This window comes from Erpetoichthys calabaricus, chromosome 8 (genome assembly GCF_900747795.2).
Source record: "Erpetoichthys calabaricus chromosome 8, fErpCal1.3, whole genome shotgun sequence".
Classification (NCBI taxonomy): domain Eukaryota; kingdom Metazoa; phylum Chordata; class Cladistia; order Polypteriformes; family Polypteridae; genus Erpetoichthys; species Erpetoichthys calabaricus.
In genome coordinates, this window is record NC_041401.2 from 163,410,829 (window position 1) to 163,427,938 (window position 17,110).

At 40.1% G+C, this 17,110-nt stretch overlaps 1 protein-coding gene across 1 annotated transcript in view; it reads left to right on the plus strand.

Annotated features, from left to right (window-relative positions):
- The window catches only part of p3h1 (prolyl 3-hydroxylase 1), a 58,147-nt gene that overhangs the window by 18,168 nt on the left and 22,869 nt on the right, over positions 1-17,110 (plus strand). The window contains exons 8-11 of the mRNA XM_028807712.2: positions 6,742-6,863; positions 7,458-7,585; positions 13,467-13,562; positions 13,644-13,794. Of these exons, the coding sequence (XP_028663545.2) occupies positions 6,742-6,863; positions 7,458-7,585; positions 13,467-13,562; positions 13,644-13,794 (497 nt within the window). The remainder of the gene's footprint in view (positions 1-6,741; positions 6,864-7,457; positions 7,586-13,466; positions 13,563-13,643; positions 13,795-17,110) is intronic.

The following is a 17,110-nucleotide window of genomic DNA, read 5'->3' on the forward strand; positions in this document are numbered from 1 at the left end:
TGAGAAATCACCCCGTAAATGCACACATTTAATTGGACATGTGTTAATATGTATGGTTACACAGTATTAAAAGACAGTGAACAACGTCAGTTACCTTTGTTCCCGCGTTTGATAAAAGGTGAGCTTTTAAGCCTGAGAAATCACCCCGTAAATGCACACGTTTAATTGGACATGTGTTAATATGTATGCTTACACAGTATTAAAAGACAGTCAAAAATTAACGTCATTTACCTTCGTTCCCGCGTGCGACTCGTGCTGTAAATCTCTTCCTTGTTTTTAGTTCACGTGATTACGTAGGAGGCATGATGACGCGATACGTGACTCCGCCTCCTCCATTACAGTGTATGGACAAAAATATGTTCCAGTTATGACCATTACGCTTTGAATTTCGAAATGAAACCTGCCTAACTTTTGTAAGTAAGCTGTAAGGAATGAGCCTGCCAAATTTCAGCCTTCTACCTACACGGGAAGTTGGAGAATTAGTGATGAGTCAGTCAGTCAGTGAGTGAGTCAGTCAGTGAGGGCTTTGCCTTTTATTAGTATAGACTAGCAAAATACCCACGCTTCGCAGCGGAGAAGTAGTGTGTTAAAGAGGTTATGAAAAAGTAAAGGAAACATTTTAAAAATAACGTAACATGATTGTCAATGTAATTGTGTTGTCATTGTTATGAGTGTTGCTGTCATATATATATACATATACACATATACACACACATATACACACATATACAGATATATTATATATACATATACACATATATTTTTTATATATATATTTTTATATATATATATATATATATATATATATATATATATATATATATATATATATATATATATATATATACATATATATTTATACATAAAAATATATATACACATACATACATACATACATACATATACACACATAGATGCACTTACAATAACATAGAAATCAATATAAACAACATTAACATCATTATCATATGAGAATATGAAGTAATATATAAGAAGCACATTTCATATAAATATAAATTATTAAACAGTAAAATCTTCTTCTATAATTTGCTACCGTGGCTTTTCGTTGGTCTGTCCAGGATTTTAAATCACCTGTAGCTTGGAAACCGTTTCACCTATTGACTTGAAATCTGGTACACATATAATACGTCACGTCTGCTATCCGCTTTATTGGTGATGATTGTATTACTCTTTTTATGTTTATTTTATTTTAGAATCAACTCCTATCTGCGCACACCAGGGCGGCCGTGGGCAGATGCGTATGGTGTATTCACTCCATGTTATCGTGCATTGCGCTGTCACTGGTATTTTGATAAAAGAATTTGAACAATATATAAGAAGCGTATAAATTATTAAACAGTAAAACATTAACATTTAAGAAGTAAAGTTACATTGAGTACTACTGCAGTGCCTTCGGGTATACCTCATTTTTTGTTTGCCCATTACATGCTTAAATGTATAAATTTTTTGGTGTACCTACCCGAGAACACGCGACATATAACCGACCGTGGGAGAAGCATGGATTTTAAACACGCGTTGAGTTCATCTGCTGGTCTACCTTGTGGAATAACAGGTAATGTTTGACTAAAATCTACAGCGAGTAAAACGACATTACCTCGTTTTTTTTTTTTACGATCTCTGAGATCTTGCTTTTTTCGGTTCAAGGCTTCATAAGCTCTTTTATGTTCCATGGTGTACTTAATAAGTACTAATTATCCCAAACCATCATCTTTGAATGTTGCAAGACTTTCGCCTTGTATGTAGATCGGGGTAATTACATTCATTGCATTCCTAGTCTGAATCACAATCTGATTGTATGGGTGGTTACCTGGCACTGTAGGGTTGCCACCCGTCCTTTAAAATACGGAATCGTGCCGCGTTTGAGAATGAAATTGCGTGTCCCGTTTTGAATCAATACTGGACGGGATTTATCCCGTATTTTTGTAATCATTTTTTTTTTAAAGCAGCGTCTCATGCAAATCATCCCACACGCATTTTATGAAGATGCCTCCTTTCCTACTTTTGATTGGGTAATACTTGATGTCATCGTTAGTTTGATTGGTGTTTTTAACTGTCCAGTGAGGAGGGCGTGTCTTTTAAGTACAGTCTGCAAAGTGTTGGCACTGAGATGTGGCGTCAGCGCCATACTTGAAGCCCCTAACGTTGCGGTCAGCAAGTCGGCTAACATCCGCCATGTGCCGTCTTTCAGTTGCGAGAAGCAGATCATAGAATGGTTGAAACTGTTGCCCCTAACGTTGCGCCACGGCGTGTGGTTCGTTTATACCTCGTGTCTTCTCATTAAACTTTTATCTCGCGAATATGTTATTGCAATCCGCAGCGGGAGCGTTTCTATAAACTTTATTTAAACTTATGTTTTACACCGTGGTTTGTTTCCCTTATGAACATGCTTGTATGCTTAACTCGCTCCGTTCTCAATTGTTTAATTAATTTTTTGCTCTTCGCTGTTTGCGGCTGTTCCTCCATTTCCCCCTACTTCGTTCTTTTATCTCGCGAATATGTTATTGCAATCCTTAACGGGAGCGTTTCAATAAACTGATTGAAAATAGTTTTGCATTTACCTTTTTAGTAAAAGGCGAGCTTTTAAGCCTGAGAAATCACCCCGTAAATGCACACGTTTAATTGGACATGTGTTAATATGTATGGTTACACAGTATTAAAAGACAGTGAACAACGTCAGTTACCTTTGTTCCCGCGTTTGATAAAAGGTGAGCTTTTAAGCCTGAGAAATCACCCCGTAAATGCACACGTTTAATTGGACATGTGTTAATATGTATGCTTACACAGTATTAAAAGACAGTCAAAAATTAACGTCATTTACCTTCGTTCCCGCGTGCGACTCGTGCTGTAAATCTCTTCCTTGTTTTTAGTTCACGTGATTACGTAGGAGGCGTGATGACGCGATACGTGACTCCGCCTCCTCCATTACAGTGTATGGACAAAAAATATGTTCCAGTTATGACCATTACGCTTTGAATTTCGAAATGAAACCTGCCTAACTTTTGTAAGTAAGCTGTAAGGAATGAGCCTGCCAAATTTCAGCCTTCTACCTACACGGGAAGTTGGAGAATTAGTGATGAGTCAGTCAGTCAGTGAGTGAGTCAGTCAGTGAGGGCTTTGCCTTTTATTAGTATAGACTAGCAAAATACCCGCGCTTTGCAGCGGAGAAGTAGTGTGTTAAAGAGGTTATGAAAAAGTAAAGGAAACATTTTAAAAATAACGTAACATGATTGTCAATGTAATTGTGTTGTCATTGTTATGAGTGTTGCTGTCATATATATATACATATACACATATACACACACATATACACACATATACAGATATATTATATATACATATACACATATATTTTTTATATATATATTTTTATATATATATATATATATATATATATATATATATATATATATATATACACATACATACATACATACATACATACATACATACATATACACACATAGATGCACTTACAATAACATAGAAATCAATATAAACAACATTAACATCATTATCATATGAGAATATGAAGTCATATATAAGAAGCACATTTCATATAAATATAAATTATTAAACAGTAAAATCTTCTTCTATAATTTGCTACCGTGGCTTTTCGTTGGTCTGTCCAGGATTTTAAATCACCTGTAGCTTGGAAACCGTTTCACCTATTGACTTGAAATCTGGTACACATATAATACGTCACGTCTGCTATCCGCTTTATTGGTGATGATTGTATTACTCTTTTTATGTTTATTTTATTTTAGAATCAACTCCTATCTGCGCACACCAGGGCGGCCGTGGGCAGATGCGTATGGTGTATTCACTCCATGTTATCGTGCATTGCGCTGTCACTGGTATTTTGATAAAAGAATTTGAACAATATATAAGAAGCGTATAAATGATTAAACAGTAAAACATTAACATTTAAGAAGTAAAGTTACATTGAGTACTACTGCAGTGCCTTCGGGTATACCTCATTTTTTGTTTGCCCATTACATGCTTAAATGTATAAATTTTTTGGTGTACCTACCCGAGAACACGTGACATATAACCGACCGTGGGAGAAGCATGGATTTTAAACACGCGTTGAGTTCATCTGCTGGTCTACCTTGTGGAATAACTGGTAATGTTTGACTAAAATCTACAGCGAGTAAAACGACATTACCTCGTTTTTTTTTTTTACGATCTCTGAGATCTTGCTTTTTTCGGTTCAAGGCTTCATAAGCTCTTTTATGTTCCATGGTGTACTTAATAAGTACTAATTATCCCAAACCATCATCTTTGAATGTTGCAAGACTTTCGCCTTGTATGTAGATCTGGGTAATTACATTCATTGCATTCCTAGTCTGAATCACAATCTGATTGTATGGGTGGTTACCTGGCACTGTAGGGTTGCCACCCATCCTTTAAAATACGGAATCGTGCCGCGTTTGAGAATGAAATTGCGTGTCCCGTTTTGAATCAATACTGGACGGGATCTATCCCGTATTTTTTTTATCATTTTTTTTTTAAAGCAGCGTCTCATGCAAATCATCCCACACGCATTTTATGAAGATGCCTCCTTTCCTACTTTTGATTGGGTAATACTTGATGTCATCGTTAGTTTGATTGGTGTTTTTAACTGTCCAGTGAGGAGGGCGTGTCTTTTAAGTACAGTCTGCAAAGTGTTGGCACTGAGATGTGGCATCAGCGCCATAGTTGAAGCCCCTAATGTTGCGGTCAGCAAGTCGGCAAACATCCGCCATGTGCCGTCTTTCAGTTGTGAGAAGCAGATCATAGAATGGTTGAAATTGTTGCCCCTAACGTTGCGCCACGGCGTGTGGTTCGTTTATACCTCGTGTGTTCTCATTAAACTTTTATCTCGCGAATATGTTATTGCAATCCGCAGCGGGAGCGTTTCTATAAACTTAATTTAAACTTACGTTTTACACCGTGCTTTCTTTCCCTTATGAACATGCTTGTATGCTTAACTCGCTCCGTTCTCAATTGTTTAATTAATTTTTTGCTCTTAGCTGTTCGTGGCTCTTCCTCCATTTCCCCCTACTTCGTTCTTTTATCTCGCGAATATGTTATTGCAATCCTTAACGGGAGCGTTTCAATAAACTGATTGAAAATAGTTTTGCATTTACCTTTTTAGTAAAAGGCGAGCTTTTAAGCCTGAGAAATCACCCCGTAAATGCACACGTTTAATTGCACATGTGTTAATATGTATGGTTACACAGTATTAAAAGACAGTGAACAACGTCAGTTACCTTTGTTCCCGCGTTTGATAAAAGGTGAGCTTTTAAGCCTGAGAAATCACCCCGTAAATGCACACGTTTAATTGCACATGTGTTAATATGTATGCTTACACAGTATTAAAAGACAGTCAAAAATTAACGTCATTTACCTTCGTTCCCGCGTGTGACTCGTGCTGTAAATCTCTTCCTTGTTTTTAGTTCACGTGATTAGGTAGGAGGCGTGATGACGCGATACGTGACTCCGCCTCCTCCATTACAGTGTATGGACAAAAAATATGTTCCAGTTATGACCATTACGCTTTGAATTTTGAAATGAAACCTGCCTAACTTTTGTAAGTAAGCTGTAAGGAATGAGCCTGCCAAATTTCAGCCTTCCACCTACACGGGAAGTTGGAGAATTAGTGATGAGTGAGTCAGTGAGTCAGTCAGTCAGTCAGTGAGGGCTTTGCCTTTTATTATTATAGATTAGATCCTGCCAGGTTTTGAAAACGTTCTGCACAGATCCTCTAACTGAGAATTTGATTTTTTCCAATTTCAAATAATATAAAACATCAGTTACCCACTGACTTAAAAGAGGAGAGTAAGGATTCTTCCAGTTTAGCAAAATAAGTCTTCGTGCCAATAATGTAGTAAAGGCAATCACAGTCTGTTTGTCCTTCTCCACTTTAAGCCCATCTGGAAGAACACCAAACACAGCTGTTAATGGGTTAGGAGGGATTGGGACACCAAGGCTGTCTGAAAGACACTTAAAAATTTTTGTCCAGAATGATGTTAATTTGGTGCAGGCCCAAAACATGTGACCCAGTGATGCTGGAACTTGATTGCAGCGTTCACAGGTTGGATCTTGCCCTGGAAACATTTTGGACAATTTTAAGTGAGATAGATGTGCTCGATATATAATTTTGAGTTGAATAATTGTATGCTTTGCACATATGGAGCTCGAATGAATTCTCTGCATTGCTACCTTCCACTCCTTTTCTGATATGTTGAGTGAGAGATCCTTTTCCCATTGTCCTCTTGGATCTTTGATAGGGAGGGACTGTAAAATTATTTTATATATTGCAGAAATGCTGTCTGTTGTGACATAAAAGTTTGATACATACAGTATATCCGGCTAATTAAAAATTTGCCTGATCCACAAAAAGCCATCAGAATGTTTAAAAACGATTTATTATTTTATATCTCTGAATTTGTTTTTGCAATGAATAATTAAAAGAGAATCAAAAGGAGAGGTGAAGAGTGAGTGAAGGAATAAGAGAATAAAAAAGATGACCAATGCCATGTTAGTGGAGATGCTGATGCTTAATAGCAAGCTTAGTGAGAAATGACAATGTTTTGAAATGGTGCGGCTAATTATTTAGATGTTGGGAGATGTCAGAGGGCCTGTTTTAACTCAAAACAAAATCAAATAGCTTGATGTAGATGGTTAAGAGGAGGCTAATTCAACCTTGTAATGTGACTCGGGCAACTCTTCTCACAGGGCAGAGAGGGAGACGGCTGCAAGGATCACAGAGGAAATAGGCAACCTGATGAAGGAGATTGAGACCCTGGTGGAAGAGAAGAACAAAGATTCTTCAGAAATGACCAAGCTCATCCGGGAAGGTAAAGGGATTCTTGAGAATCATTAGCAGACTTGATCAGATTGAGTTAATGAGACCTTGTTCTCCCTGGCCCTGGGTCCTTCATTGTGGTGGTGACTGCATATGTCAAAATGTAGCAAAGGAAATACAGATTAGTTCACGAGCTACCTCATGCCAGAAAGCAAACTCAGTATCTAAGAGACCAAGGTTTAATCCATATCAGGCACTAGAAATGTACAAAAATGAAAATTGTGACTGGGTCGGGGGTAGCCTTTGCTGTATAAAACCAGGCCGGAGTGGCACAAGTGTACAGCTCTACCCTAATAATGTCTTGGTAAGAGGCAGGATCACAGCACCATAAATCCAGAAAGTGGAAGGACCTTACATTCATGTCAAAGGGTGAAGTCAAAGGAGGTGGATGTTTTAATGAAGTTTTAAAAACACAAAATGAGTTCCCCTCAAAGTGCCGAAATGAAGAAAACTGCCTTCATCAGAGGTTCAATGATCTTGTATTTCCACTTCCCTTTATTTTACTGCACTAAATAAACTCTCTTGCCAGGTTTTCCTGACCTGGTTAGATTTCAACAGCTTCTTTTTTTCCCTTTTTGTTTTCCAGGAGGAAGCATACTGTTTGACAACATTGTCATCACAAACACCTCCAAGACACTCAATGGGTCTCAGAGAGTGGTGTTGGATAATGTGGTAACAGAAGATGAATGCCGAGAGCTCCACCAGCTGTCCAACGTGAGTCCTTGTGTGTAGCGTAATAGCTTGAGAGACCTGACAAGCCAAGGCAAGAGTGGCCAAAAATCCTGGGAGGTTTACTAACTTGAAACTACAAATATTGGGCTGATTTGAACTACCTAATATTGCCTACCATGGGGGTTTAAAAGTCTAGGTTTATTGAGTAAAAGACTGCCAGTCTCAGGATTGGAGCTACAAATGCTGAAGTAGCCTGGACCAGTCAAAGTTGCCAGTCCTAAAGGTGGTGTTTCAGATTCTAGAGCAGGGGTCCCTAACTCCTGTCCTGGAGGACCCCAGTGGCTACAGGTTTTCATTCAATCCCTTTTCTTAACTAGTGACCTGTTTTTGCTGCTAATTAACTTCATTTGAATTCATTTTAATTGAGTTGTTTTTTTTAATATTTGTTCCCCCTGATTTTCTTCATTGTTCCTCTGAATTGCTTCATTTCTTTTCTTAAATGGCTCCCAAACAGAAATGAAATTGTGAAGTGAGTGAGCCAACAGAAGACCAACTAAGTCAGGGCCTCAAACTCCAACCAATTACACTCCAACCAGATCCTTAATTAGTTGTCAATTCTTGTTGGTTAATAAACCCATTCTTTAATTCCATAGCTTGCTTCTCTCATTGTTCCATAGCATACATTTTCAAAACTGTTGATTTTCTCTTTTCTAAGAGCACTGTTAAAATGTTTTGGGGACCTGAGCAGATCAACATTCCTGAGACCGTCACCTTTCTTTCTTTTCAGATATTGCATGATGGACACAGTTTGCAAGTCATGTTTTGGTTCATTTTGTATCTCATTATTGTTTGGCTGCTAATTAACGATAAAAAACAATTAAGGGGTCTGAATCTTCAAGAGCAATTCAAATAAAATTAATTCTAAAGAAGTTAATTAGCAGCAAAAACAGGTCACTAATTAAGAAAAGGGTTAGAATGAAAACCTGCATCCTCTGTGGCCCCCCAGGACTGGAGTTGAGGACCCATGTTCTAGAGTTACCAAGATCACACTTGTTGATCTCAGGACTGAGACCCTGGGAGTGCTGAGTTCAGGGTGAAGCTTTGAATTTAGGGATAGCTGTGACCGTCTAGTATTGCCAATCTCACAGGCACTACAGTGAAATCTGGGGATAAAGTGGTCATCCTGGTCACATGGCTCAGCCATGCAGATTGAAATTTAGACCAATGAAATACAGTATGTAACTTCTTATTCTTAACAAAGTATTCTTATACATGACTGATAGATAATCGAGTACAACAGGTGCTTAGTAGACAATGGTATCGATTGCTAGGGGGCGACAGTGTATCTCGTTTAAGTATCCTAATATAAGGCATTAAACAACTTAGAAAATGTATGCCTAGCACAACATTCAGGTGTATTCAATGACTAGTTAACTGATTTAAGTTGGAGCATTTTACATTTTTTACTTACTTCATCAAAGACTCAAAACAGTGAGTCAAATTCAAAAATAATAGTGATAATAGAATGCAATTACATGAATTAGTAGACTACATTAAATGCATTCTTTTTAGAAGAACTTTACAATTGTTGAAACATAACCCAAAAAGACTTGTGGTGGCTTAATAGTTTTCTTAGACAGCAGTGACATAAAAATAATTTTATATCCTATTGTTAATTGTTGGCTGTGTAGGATCTGTGACTAAATGTACAGTGATCCCTCGCTATATCGCGCTTCGCCTTTCGCGGCTTCACTCTATCACGGATTTTATATGTAAGCATATTTAAATATATATCGCGGATTTTTTGCTGGTTCGCGGATTTCTGCGGACAATGGGTCTTTTAATTTCTGGTACATGCTTCCTCAGTTGGTTTGCCCAGTTGATTTCATACAAGGGATGCTATTGGCAGATGGCTGAGAAGCTACCCAGCTTACTTTTCTCTCTCTCTCTCTTGCGCTGACTTTCTCTGATCCTGACGTAGGGGGATTGAGCAGGGGGGCTGTTCGCACACCTAGACGATACGGACGCTCGTCTAAAAATACTGAAAGATTATCTTCACGTTGTTCCCTTCTGTGCAGCTACTTCGTGAAGCGACATGCTGCACGGTGCTTCCCATACTTAAAAGCTCGAAGGGCACGTATTGATTTTTGACTGTTTGTTTTTCTCTGTCTCTCTCTCTCTCTCTCTCTCTCTCTGCTCCTGACTGAGGGGGTGTGAGCTGACGCCTTCAACAGCTTTGTACCGGCGGTGCTTCACATATTTAAAAGCCAAACAGCCCTATTGATTTGTTCCTATTGATTTGTTTGCTTTCCTGTGTAGAGAAAAGCCAAGCAAAATGACACCTTTTATTGGCTAACTAAAAAGATTACAATATGCAAGCTTTCGAGGCAACTCAGGCCCCTTCTTCAGGCAAGATCCTCTCTCTTTCTGACAGTCTGTGCTCCTGACACGCACTCCTTTGAAGAGGAAGATATGTTTGCATTCTTTTAATTGTGAGACAGAACTGTCATTTCTGTCTTGTCATGGAGCACAGTTTAAACTTTTGAAAAAGAGATAAATGTTTGTTTGCAGTGTTTGAATAACGTTCCTGTCTCTATACAACCTCCTGTGTTTCTGCGCAAATCTGTGACCCAAGCATGACAATATAAAAATAACCATATAAACATATGGTTTCTACTTCGCGGATTTTCTTATTTCGCGGGTGGCTCTGGAACGCAACCCCCGCGATGGAGGAGGGATTACTGTACTTCAAATTTCTGAAATATAGTATATTTGAAAGCCTTACCTGATAGATAGTTAAAATCACTGTTGAAGTCTCAAGGTAAATTTGCTGGCTGCTTTTATTAAGTTATATTTATTTAATTACTAGTCATTTAGCCCGTTACAATAACGGGCGCTAGAACAGTAGTGCATAAACATTAGTAAGAACAGTCTATATTAAATGGCAAGGGACTTTGACCTCATTCTTTTTGTTGGTCGTATTTTTCTTTCTTTCAGCTTTTCTTTTGTTGATGTTTACTTGCTGAGCTGACCATTCTTCGTGGGCTGCCGCTGTGTATTGTGTGTCTTTAATTTTCTGTGACAGTAATACTGGCTTGTACGTCCGCTGGCTTGTATGTCCGTAATATACCTTTAATTTTCTCTGGCGGTAATACAGGCGTGTGCATTGGTAATATGCCTTTAATCTCCTCTGACAGTAATACTGGCTTGTATGTGGCTGTAACATGCGTCACTGAATTGTGTACTGTTAATTTCCTCTCGCAGTAATACTGGTTTGTATTTCCGTAAAACGCCTCTAACTTTCTCTGACAGTATTATCGCGCATCGCACCGTGCCCCGTGCATGCGCACTTCACCAGAACCCCTCTGCATGCGCACTTCACCAGAAGACACACACACACGGACACCTGGATGCACAAAGGGATTTTATTAAAGAGGATAAAGCTTGCATAGGCACAAAAGAGGCTCGAAATATATGCATGCTACTTCCCACACAAACGTCAGGATTTATAAAATTAAAGTGGCCGGGGAAACATACTGTACGTATATTTACAGCAACCCTGACCCATGAGTATGCAATATTTCAGATAAACTGGAAAATAACAACACCCTTAGTAAAGTAGAGAAATTCAGTCAAACCAGCAAAATGACAACTCGCATGCATAATAATTCATTTTGCTGAGTTGTTATTATAATGTGCGTTGATGTGACAAATATTACACCTCAAAAACAGTGAATAAGATGTAGACACTTGTTCCCTTTAAAGTTTTTTCACTGAAGAACTTATTTGTTTTTTTTTTGTCAGTTTTGACTACCTGTTGTTGCTTCTCAGGGAACTGCGTGATCACTCCATCATGCCAGCTGTGCTGGAAGCCAATATCCGACCAGTGAGGCACAGCATCCAGTTTTCATATGGTGTGGGTATACACAAAAAAAACAAGTTTTTGCCAACAGAAAGAGTTGTTTTGCAGCAGTGTCAGGTTCTCTTAATGTAATCAAAGCCATATACTGCACTCATATTGTAATAAGGGCACCTAGCGAGAATGAAGCACTTACATTTCATTATTGCACAAGTCATCCAAGATGTGACTGGCAAACATGTCTCCATGACCTCAATCCCTGATTCTTTTATTTTGAGGCAAAGTAGCTTCGACACACGTGATGGTGCTGTAACTGGTGTCTGGCTTGTTGGTACGCTATCTGGCTGAACCCTGAACCCTTGATATGGCTTTTACTATCCATTGTAACATGAGTGGCTTCCCGCTCAGACAATGCTGCCTTACAGAGGAGAGACACTATAATGCCACTCATGTTCTTGCGCTCTCAGTTGAAGAAGATAGACTGATGCTCTTGAATGTAGTTGGTGGGGTCTTGATACATCAGGAGGGAGCCGCTCTACCAGCCAGGGAAGTCTTGCAGCACCATGACTGCATATGTATGAGGCTGATTAGCATGCTCCATAGTTGTTTAATGGCATGTTTACACGTGCATGTGATATATAAATGATAAATTATGTAAAAATGTGCATACACCAGGTTTTATAAATCTGATTTAATTTTTTTTTTTTGGTTAATACATTTTCCTAGTTTTTTGGCATACATATATTTTCACACTCAAATCCATTCAAAGTTTTATAAATTAGTCTCCTGGTCTGAAGCTTTATTGATGAATGATGACACCAGAAAAATAATGTGTAGGTAATGCAGCTGTGTGGTTCTTGCTAGTGTAACATAAATACTGAGGACTTACTTGTTCATGCTGTGTTAACATAGTGGACTTGCATAATTCCTTTCCCCTTACGTTCAATTCTATTTTTTTTTTAATTAACTCAAGTAACAGAAGAACTGCGCTTATGTGCAAGCAGCTTGTGTGCACCTATTCAAGTGTTTTACCAACTTGTTATAAGGATCGGTTTTGTCGACAGCAGTGGCTGTCGGATAAATAAAAAAGGAAATATACAATTATACAAGTTGAAGTAACCTCTCTAAAGGTAGACTTGAAATCGTAAACTAATCTATAAAAGAAGTTGCCCAGACTGTTTTAAAACAGATGAGTTTGCAAATTTGCCAGCATTTTTCAGTGGGAGAAAAAATCTCAAACGATTGAGCAGTGCACTCTATTCAAGATGTCCATCCATACATCCATTATCCAACCCAATATATCCTAACACAAGGTCCCGGGGGTCTGCTGGAGCCAATCCCAGCCAGCACAGGGCGCAAGGCAGAAACAAACCCTGGGCAGGGCCCCAGCCCACCGCATGGCACACACACCAAGCACACACTAGGGACAATTTAGGATCGCTAATGCACCTAACCTGCATGTCTTTGGACTGTGGGAGGAAACTGGAGTACCCGGAGGAAACCCATGCAGACACGGGGAGAACATGCAAACTCCACGCAGGGAGGACCCGGAAAGCGAAACCAGGTCACCTTACTGCAAGGCAACAGCTCTACCGCTGCGCCACCATCCCACCCCTATTCAAGATGTCTCAATGAAAATTAAACTTTCCCAACAAATGTCTTTGGAGTATAAGAGTGGTAAACCAACAAAATCAATCAACTGGAAGCGGAGTTGTTTCACATGGACGGACAGACAGACAGACATTATGATTGCAGTAGGTACTCTTTGTGTTACACGACAATGTCAAATCCTGGAATGAATACAGGAATAGTCAGGGGTCTTGGGCAGCTTCATAGTAGGGGAATCTTATATGGACTTGTGAATAAAAGTGAGAAGGCTGTTCACACCAAATAAAGAAAAGTGTTGTGGTGTATCATAATAAATGTTGCCTTTGATCTGTTTCAGTGCTCATCACTTTCTACAAAATAAAATGCTGTGTACTGAAAACATGTTAGCACACTCTTTGTTCTTTCTCCGGGTGCTTTGCTAACTTGAATTATTTTCTTCTCTTTCTTCTTTTATAGGCAACTGCATTAAAGGGGGATGGCTACAGGGGCAAACCATCCCCTCACACACCCAGCGAGAGCTTCCAGGGTGTCACTGTCCTCAAAGCCCTAAAGGCAGGTATCTGTGTTAAAGTGCCCTTTAAACCTTGATGTGTTGGTGCAGATGTGAGAGTCAATTTTCTGTTCTTTTTCTAGCTTGCTCAGGAGGGTAAAGTACCCATGAAAAGTGCCCAGATGTACTTTGACATTAGCGAGAAGGTCCGAAAGGTCGTGGAGTCCTACTTCCGCCTGGAGACACCACTTTATTTCTCTTACACGCACCTTGTGTGCCGCTCAGCTATAGCAGGTAAGTTAGACATATCCATCTTCTTCTTTTGGCTGCTCCCGTTAGAGGTTGCCACAGAGGATCATCTTCTTCCATATCTTTCTGTCCTCTGCATCTTGCTGTGTTACACCCATCACTTGCACCACATCCATAAACCTTCGCTTAGGCCTTCATCTTTTCATCTTCCCTGGCAGCTCTATCCTTATCATCCCTCTCTCAATATACCCAGCATTTCTCCTCTGCACATGTCCAAACCAACGCAATCTGACCTCTCTGACTTTGTCTCCCAACCGTCCAACCAGAGCTGACCCTGTAATGTACTCATTTCTAATCCTATCCATCCTTGTCACACCCAATGCAAATCTTAGCATCTTTAACTCTGCCACCTCCAGCTCTGTCTCCTGCTTTCTGGTCAGTGCCACTGTCTTCAAACCATATGACATAGCTGGTCTCACTACCATCCTGTAGACCTTCCCTTTCACTCTTGCTGATACCCGTCTGTCACAAATTACTCCTGACACTCTTCTCCACCCATTCCACCCTGCCTGCACTCTCTTTTTCACCTCTCTTCCACAATCCCCATTACTCTGTACTGTTGATCCCAAGTATTTAAACTCATCCACCTTCACCATCTCTACTCCCTGCATCCTCACCATTCCACTGACCTCCCTCATTTACACACATGTATTCTGTCTTGTTCCTACTGACCTTCATTCCTCTCCTCTTTGGAGCATATCTGTACCTCTCCAGGGTCTCCTCAACCTGCTCCCTACTATTGCTACAGATCACAATGTCATCAGCAAACATCATAGTCCACGGGGACTCTTGTCTAATCTCATCTGTCAACCTGTCCATCACCATTGTAAATAAGAAAGGGCTCAGAGCCGATCCCTGGTGTAATCCTACCTCCACCTTGAATGCATCCGTCACTCCTACCGCAGACTTCACTACTGTCACTCTTCCCTCGTACATATCCTGTACAACTCTTACGTACTTCTCTGCCACTCCCGACTTCCTCATACAATACCACAGCTCCTCTCTAGTCACCCTGTCGTATGCTTTCTCCAGGTCCACAAAGACGCAGTGCAACTCCTTCTGGCCTTCTCTAAACTTCTCCATCAACATCCTCAGAGCAAACATTGCATCTGTGGTGCTCTTTCTTGGCATGAAAACATACTGCTGCTCACTAATCATCACCTCACTTCTTAACCTAGCTTCCACTACTCTTTCCCATAACTTCATGCTGTGGCTCATCAATTTTATTCACCTGTAGTTACTGCAGTCCTGCACATCCCCCTTATTCTTAAATATCGGCACCAGTACACTTCTTCTCCACTCCTCAGGCATCCTCTCACTTTCCATTAAACAATCTGGTTAAAAACTCCGCTGCCATCTCTCCTAAACACCTCCATGCTTCCATAGGTATGTCATCTGGACCAACAGCTTTTCCATTCTTCATCCTCTTCATAGCTGTTCTTACTTCCTCCTTGCTAATCCGTTGCACTTCCTGATTCACTATCTCCACATCATCCAATCTCTTCTCTCTAAAATTATCTACATCTTATTATGTGATATCATCTACTGTTAAATTCTGCTCCGCACTTCTAAAAATTTTTTTTATTGAGGATTTGTTCTGTTCTGTGTATTGTATTGTATTGTATTGTATTGACCCCCTTCTTTTGACACCCACTGCATGCCCAACCTACCTGAAAAGGGGTCTCTCTTTGAACTGCCTTTCCTAAGGTTTCTTCCATTTTTTCTCTACTAGGTTTTTTTTGGGGAGTTTTTCCTTGTCTTCTTAGAGAGTCAAGGCTGGGGGGGCTGTCAAGAGACAGGGCCTGTTAAAGCCCATTGCGGCACTTCCTGTGTGATTTTGGGCTATACAAAAATAAACTGTATTGTATTGTATTGTATTGTATTCTCTCTCTCATTCTCTTCATTCATCAGCCTCTCAAAGTACTCTTTCCATCTGCTCAACACACCCTCCTCGCTTGTGAGTATGTTTCCATCTTTATCCTTTATCACCCTAACCTGCTACACATCTTTCCCAGCTCGGTCCCTGTGTCTAGCCAATCGGTACAGGTCCTTTTCTCCCTCCTTAGTGTCCAACCTCTCATACAACTCATCACACGCCTTTTCTTTAACCTTTGCCACCTCTCTCTTCACCTTGCGCCTTATCTCCTTGTACTCTTGTCTACTTTCTGCATCTCTCTGACTATCCCACTTTTTCTTTGCCATCCTCTTCCTCTGTATACTCTCCTGTATTTCCTCATTCCACCACTAGGCTTCCTTTTCCTCCTTCCTCTTTCCAGATGTCACGCCAAGCACCCTTCTTGCTGTCACCCTTACTACATCTGCTGTAGTTTCCCAACTGTCTGGTAAACTCTTCACTGCCACCCAGTGCCTGTCTCACCTCCTCCCTAAACTCAACCTTGCAGTCTTCCTTTTTCAACTTCCACCATTTGATCCTTGGCTCTGCCCTCACTCTTATCCTCTTCTTGATTTCCAATGTCATCCTACAGACCACCAACCTATGCTGCTTAACTTCACTTTCCCCTGCCACCACTTTGCAGTCTTCCAGCTCCTTCAGATCAACTCTTCTGCATAGGATGCAATCTACCTGTGTGCATCTTCCTCCACTCTTGTACGTAACCCTATGTTCCTCCCTCTTCTTAAAATACGTATTCACCATACGTTCTCCATCCTTTTGGCAAAATCCACTAACCTCTGACCTTCTTCATTCCTGTCCCTGACACCATACCTACCCATCACCTCCTCATCTCCACTGTTCCCTTCACCAACATGCCCATTGAAATCCGCTCCAATCAGCACTTTCTCTCCCTTGGGTACACTGTTCATCACATATCCATACACACAGAAATTTAGCATCTGGTGGAGTCCTAAGACCAGCCCAGAAAAGCCGAGGGGAGAAACCTGGCATTGAAGGCCCATTTAAACAAACCCGACCCTGCAGCACTGGGGCATAGGAAATCTTACAAACATTTGAGACCCCTCAAACATTCCCAAATAGGCTGGTATTTCCATCATGTGCTCCAATTCATGGCTGTTATGTGCATGCTCAAGTTATCATTAGATCTAAAAGAGGCCGGGAAATGACTGTTACGGCACCTGATAATGTTGTGTAAAATGTACTAAACCAAATGGCAAGTTGAAGGTAAAACCAGAAAGGGTTTGTCTTGAAACAATGCCAGAGTCTAAAACCAAAACAAACCTATTGACTTGGGTGTTGAAGGTAAGCTACCGAGAACTGCAATAAAGAGCTTCTTTATCCACCGAAGGATAACTCTGTGTATAAATGCTACAGTATACATACGTA